This window comes from Orycteropus afer, unplaced genomic scaffold (genome assembly GCF_000298275.1).
Source record: "Orycteropus afer afer isolate SDZICR_OR568_19922 unplaced genomic scaffold, OryAfe1.0 scaffold00718, whole genome shotgun sequence".
Taxonomy (NCBI): Eukaryota; Metazoa; Chordata; class Mammalia; order Tubulidentata; family Orycteropodidae; genus Orycteropus; species Orycteropus afer.
The window spans coordinates 630,090-636,735 of record NW_006922305.1 but is presented as its reverse complement, the minus strand read 5'-3'; the positions used below and the strand labels follow the sequence as shown (position 1 = coordinate 636,735).

General features: G+C 44.7%; 1 protein-coding gene across 1 annotated transcript in view; it reads left to right on the top strand.

The window, feature by feature from the left end:
• Window positions 1-6,275, top strand: part of LOC103211295 (zinc finger protein 577-like) — a 19,510-nt gene extending 13,235 nt beyond the window's left edge. The window contains exon 7 of the mRNA XM_042783184.1: window positions 6,198-6,275. Coding sequence (XP_042639118.1) covers window positions 6,198-6,275 — 78 coding nt within the window. The remainder of the gene's footprint in view (window positions 1-6,197) is intronic.
• The last annotated feature ends 371 nt before the right edge of the window (window positions 6,276-6,646 follow it).

The following is a 6,646-nucleotide window of genomic DNA, read 5'->3' as shown; positions in this document are numbered from 1 at the left end:
ATTAGTATGTCTTAGACCAGTAAGCCTGGTCTTTTTTTAATGACTCCCTCAAGTTATTTTAAATTCCATGATAGTTTTTCTGCATTTTTGAACCCAAGGTGATTATCAATAATTTGATAGTAATAATTTTTGACTATTTTAATTTTTAAAATAAAAAACAAAAAATCAGTTCCTTAGTTGCACTACCCCCATTTCATGTGCTTAGTATGTGTGACCAGTGCTACCAAACTGGACAGCACAGATAATTAGCAAACCGTTCTAGCTCTTTTTGTGGCTGAAAAATATACTGAGAGGAATTGCCATCATTTCAATAATCCCAGACAATAACACCAGAAGGCACTGCTTTGTGTTATTTTGTCTCAATGCACAGAAATATAACTAGTTGTATTGGTTTGGAAAGTGAATGAATGATCCCATGAAATAATCAAAAGTGATTTGTCATTGATATGAATGAGCTATTGGAAGGCAGTTCACAGAACAGAATTAATTGTCCCCCAGAAACACTTCCATGTGTCATTTCACAGATTCAATAAGTGACTATAGAGATGGAAGACCAAAAAGGACAAGGATCCCTGTAAGGAGAATAAAATGCAAAGCAAGAACCTTAGTTCCTATGAACGGAGGTCCTGGTGGTTACTACTTGCCCCGGACTCGATTCTGACTACTGGCCACCCAACATGTACAGAGTAGAAGTGTTTTCCATAGGCTCTGTCCTTTTGGAAGCAGAGTGCTAGGCCTATCTTCTGAGGCTTGTCGGGTAGGTTTCAACCATCAACGTTTTGGTTGTAGTCCAGAGTGTCACCATTTTTGCCACCCAGAATGGAGCAGAGTATAAGGAATGGGAGGAGGTGAGATCCTTTGGGGTTGTCTTGGAGGTGAGCCTTTGTGTCAACCTTGGTATCTGCACCATTTCAAAGATCCTAGGTTTGCTGAGACCTGCTGAATTGAGACAAGTGATTTGTCTTCATCATTCCTACTCACTTTGCTGGTTCATGGGAAGTCTCCTCTGTGCAAAGTTCCTTAACTTAACCCCATGTAGTAAATTGCAGTGACTGTTGTTCATAGGATCAGAGATGCAAATATGCCATGCTGTTGCTATCTCTGAACTTGGTCTGAAATCAGGGGTTAGTGGGTAATTCGGTCCTTCAGAAATATTTGCTAGCGAGTAGTTGGACCTATGGGCTCGGAACCATGGTCGCAGGGGACATCAAGCTCAACTGGCATAACATACTACACAAAAAAACATTGTTCTACATCCTACTTTGGTGAGTGGTGACTGGGGTTTTAAAAGTTTACAAGCAGTCAGCAGCCATCTAAGTAAGATACAACAGTGGGTCTCTCCTTATCCAGAGCAAAGAAGAATGAAGAAAACCAAAGATGCATGGAAACAATTAGTCCAAGGGACTAGTAGACCATGTGATCCTCAGCCTATATGACTATGAGACCAGAAGAACTAGATGGTGCCCAGCTACCACTGTCAACCACTCAGAAAGGGATCAGTATAGGAGATCCTGGATAGAATGAGAGATCTATATGGAACAAAATCTAAATCATTTAAAAAAAAAAAAAAAAAAAGGTTTCTTGGTCTGATAGAGTGATAGAGCCTGGTGAGAGTCCAAGACTATGGCCCCTAGTTACCCTTCAGGTCTGGAACTGAACTCACTCCTGTGGCTTCCAGGCAAACAACAGACAGGCATATAGGGTGAACATTTACATCAGGTAGATACATGCCTTAGAGTGCTCAACTGTGGGAGAACAGAAGAGCAGTGTTTGCACAGGGAGATGGCAGGAAGGCATAGGAAAGAAGAGCCCAGGGAAGAGGTAACTACAGGGAGGGAGTGGGAAGAGAGCTGTTGCATTGTGGGAAAACGCAGTCAGTGTCATGAAACAAAATGTGTATGAATTGCTGTATGGAAAATGAATGTGCTCTGTAAACTCTCAGCCAAACCACAATAAAAATTTTAACAAAGAAAATATTTTCCAGCACCATCACTGTTTCAGGCATTTTTTGTGATGGAGGGGAAGACACAAAAAATAGCCTTTATGGATGTTCCAGTCTAGCAGGAGAGACGTACAGTTAATTGGAGAATAAGAGCTCAGGAAGCAATAATTGCTGTGAAGTAAAATACAGACTAGTATGAGTAGAGATGGTGAGGGAGATGGTACTCTTGTAAGAATTTTCAGGGAAGGTTTTTTGGACAGGCATAATTGGAGCCAAGATAAGGGCACTGAGCATCATCATACTGTAAAGCAAAGAATGCAAACAGAGAACAATTTCCAAGCATTGTCTGTGAACTTCCTGCCTAAAGGTGCTCTCAGAAACATTCCTGGGTCACATCCCAGACCACCTAGAGTAGACCATCTTGGCTTAGAGCCCAGGAGTACACATTTATAAAAAGAGCTTCCTCTTGCACACTTCATTTTATTTTATTTTTATTGTGATTTGGGTGAAAGTTTACAGAACAAATTCACCTTCCATACAGCAGTTTACATACACTTTGTCTCATAATATTGACTGAAATCTCCCACAATGCAACAGCTCCCCTTCCACTTCCTCCCCATAGCTGCCTCTTCCCTGTGTCCTTCCCTCCTCTGTGCTCTTGCCCTCACCCCAGCTGTCTCCCTGTGCATACACAGTCCTATTCTCCCAACTTCATTATTTTTAATTGGGTGAAAATATACATCAGAACATTTGCCAACACAACAGATGGCACATTTACAATTCAGTGATTATATTTTTCATGTTGTGTTGTCATATCACTGTCCTTTCCAAAATACTCCACCCATTAACAAAAACTGCACCCCAAAAAAAGCCCCCCTTTTGGGGGGTTTCCTCTACCCTCTTAGTTTTCTATCACAAGTGTACCCCACTGCCTTAGTCCTCATTTGGTTGCTCACACTTACCCCTTGGGTTTCATAAGTTTGTTCAGTCACAGAACTCACAGAAAATGCTGTACTTACAATGAAAGCTTTGTTATAGCACAAAAGGATACCAAAAAAAAAATGCATATGTTGAAGTCTGGGAGGGTATCCATCATGAAGCTTCTGTGACCCAAAGGGTATGCTACTGTCTTTCCATGTCTATGAATGTATTTCACTGTGGTACAGTGAATTACTTAATATTGTCCTTCTGGCCATAGTCTTTGTTAATCCTACCCAATGATTGGGTGGGTCTGTGCAAATAAAGTGTTTGTGGCCAGACAAGGAGATTGGACAGCCTGCTAAGAATGCAAATAAGGTGCATGGATCCCCTGTGGGGGTGGGGCCATGCAAATAAAGTGTATGGCGTCCCCACAAAGGGACTGGTCTTTTTTTTTTTTTTTTTTTTTTGCCATCCTGTTAGGCTTAAAAAGAGTTCCAATTCCAAAGCAAAGGGTACCTCACCACCGTCAATAAAGAACTAGGAGAGGAGCACTTCCTTTGGGCCTGGGGTTCCTGTGCTGAGAACCTCCTAGACCCAAGAGACAGAGAGCTGTAATTCTGGAGCCAGTGAGAAGCAGCAGCAGAGAAACGGCAGCAGCTCAACCACGAGACCGACACTAGATGGCGCACTGGGCTTCGGAGCGCACAGAGCAAAGGCTGCAGTGGGCTTGCCAACCCACTACAGCAGAGAGCTGAATGCTGTCAGGCAGGAGGCTTGCTGAGTGAGTAGAGTGTCCCAAGGCACTTGTCAGGGCTAGGCTTGCTGACTGCCTCCCGTCTGAGGCTTATTAAACCCCGTAATTGTGAGTAAGATCTGTTGAGTTCTTTGTGACCGTTGCAGTGTGATCAAACCCAGCAAAGAAGTACAGAATGCTGTGGTGACTACGGCTGGTAACAGAATTGGTAAAAAGTTTTGAGAGTGGAAGTATGTCCGACCTCCACTTCATATGCATCATCTTTAGCTTTGTGTTGATGGCTGTTCTCTCTCCTCCTCGTGAAGTTAGAGAACGTCAGGCACTACTTGTACTCCTGCCATTTTACACACACTGCATAACTTTTAAGGAGCCCTGCCAGCATAGTGGTTAAAAAGCTCAGCTGCCAACTGAAAGATCAATGGTTCAAACCCATCAGCCACTCCACAGGAGAAAGACATGACACTCTGCTTCCATAAAGATCTACATCCTTGGAAACCCTATGGGGCAGTTTAGTGTCCTGTAGAGTTAGTATGAGTTGGAATCAATTCAGTGGCAGTGGGTTTGATTTTTTGGGCATGATCTTTGATTACAGTAGGGACCAGTGAGGTGGCAAACTAAGTAGTAATTCAGAGAAGTAAAGTAATAAAGACAGAGATGAGGGAGAGATCCAATGTTAGACTTGATGTAGGTAGCTTCAACAGGAGCTCTGGTGGTATAGTGCCTAAGGCATTTGACTGCTAACCAGAAGGTTGGTGGTTCAAACCCCCCAGCCACTCCTCGGAAGGAAGACTGGGCGATGTACTTCCGTAGAGATGTTGTTATTTGCCGTTGAGTCGGAATTGATTCCACAAGAGTTTGGTTTTTTGTTTAGCTTCAACAGGAGGTGGTGTCCAGTGTGAGAATGACACTTGGGTTGTGTTTGGGTTTGACCTTTTAACTGTTTCTCATCAACTTCTAACAACCTATATTCTAGATAATTCCCAAAATTTCAGTGCTTAGTGCTTGTGGATTAATGACTGCTAGCTGAGAAAATAAATGAGAGAGAGAGAAATTTAGGGCAGTGTTGATTCAGTGGGAGGTCTCCACCATGCGTGAGGCCAGGGTTTGGTTCCCAGATAGTGCTGCTCAGCACACACACTCCCCATATGTCAGTGGACACGTGGATGTATCTATGATGCTGACCAGGTTTCAGTAGAGCTTTTTTACTAACATGGACTAGAAATAAAGACCTGGCATCCTCTTGTCTTTTACTGGCCTTAACTTTAGTGACCTTTCTCTTATTCCTCATTCCAAATATAACCTAGGCTTATCCCACCAGCTCTTTCACCCTGTCTGCGACGGACACTGTATTATACCAGCTTCTCCAAACCTTTTTCTGTCTTTAAAGCTGCTTCTTGCCAGACTTTTTCAGTCAGAAGCTATTCCTGGCTGTCCGTTTTCCGGCTTTTTCCCTGCGTTCTTCCCAGGAGCGCGTCTCTGCTGTACAGACTCTTGAATCAAGTCTCTCCTCTGGTCTCAAATTCTTTTTTTTTTTTTCCTTAAAAGATACTTTTTAAAGGAAGTGCTATATTAGCTTTTAGTGTACCCTGCCGAAAACAATCTGATACATGCTTCATTCTGAATGCTTGACCCACTGAAAATCCATGTTTTGCAAGCGGTGAGGAGATAGGACTTCTGGCAGCTTCCTGTTGTCCTTGCTACTGTTGTTATGTGCCATCGACTCCGACACGACGTACAGAGAGTCCTCCTTCGCCCTTCCGAGGAGTGGCTGATGGGTTTGAACCGCCGCCTTCTACGTTAGCAGTCACGTGCCTTAGGCACTATGCTACCAGAGCTCCTTGCTACTAACACTGATGAAAAAGGCCCCTTTTGTTCTGTACGGCGGGTATTCAAACATGGCCGCTCCCAGGCAGACGTGACGAAAAGGGCGCAGACATATTTACGTCGTAAGGCAAAGCCGGAAATCCGTTGTCCTCGCTCATTCAAAAGTTCCAGACCCTCGCCGGCCTTCGTAGGCGTACAAGGCTTCTACGTGAGGGGTGGAGAAGTAAAGTAGTTCACGGAAGTAAGTGCAACTTTTCGCAACTTCGGGTGATTCGGAAGTAAAAGAGGTCGGCGTGTGTTTTTGTTCTTGAAGTAGGATGAGGAAGGTGTGGGGACGCGGTGTTGTGAGGACACTCGGAGTTCCTGAGGGGAATGTACGGGTGGCGGTGCTTGAGGGGAAGCAGTGGGCGACGGTGCCTTTGGGGACAGGCGTGGGGTGACCGCCTTTGTACAACGATTAAGGCTGTCCCGACGGTCAGGGTTCGGGTCTTTGCGGATCACTCTGCTTATATGGAATGGAGGTGGTGTTTAAGACGAATGCAGCGTCTGGTTGGGATTCGGGATTGAGTATGAGGCTCAGTGAAGTGGGGCCCGCGGGACAGACCTTGTAGGGGCTTTACTGGTCCAGGTTTCGCGTAAATCAGGGTGTGAGGGTGGTGTGTGTCTGTGGTACCGAGGAGTGTGAGGAGGAGGCTTTGCGAGCTCAGGACCGCGGGAACCTCGGCTGAGATGCCCGTATTTTCCCCTCGAATTCAGCAGTTGGCTAGCTTGTGTGAAGGACGAATCCACTACGCCCCTCATCGGTCCGGGGCTGCTTTCGCGCTACAGAAGTAGCGGTAAGCCTTCTTGTGGGAGACCTGAAGGGCCGCAAGGCTACACATCTATGCACAGTTCCTGCTTTGCAGGTTTATGGATTGAATTGCGGTCCCAGAATTTTGTGTTAAAAATCCTAGTCTTTGCCTGGGCTTATATTATAATGCCATTTGGCAACGGGTTGTGTTTGTTATGTTAATGAGGCAGGATTAGAGTACGGTATATTTTGAGTCAAACTTCTTTGAGATATAAAATGAGATTAAACAAGGAAGCCAATATACAGATGAGGAAGGATAGATAGATGCCAGACCAGGTGGAGGGCTCCAAGGAACCAGGAGAAGAAGCGGAAGAGCCCTTTCCCCAGAGCCAGTACCTTGCATTAGGATTTCTAG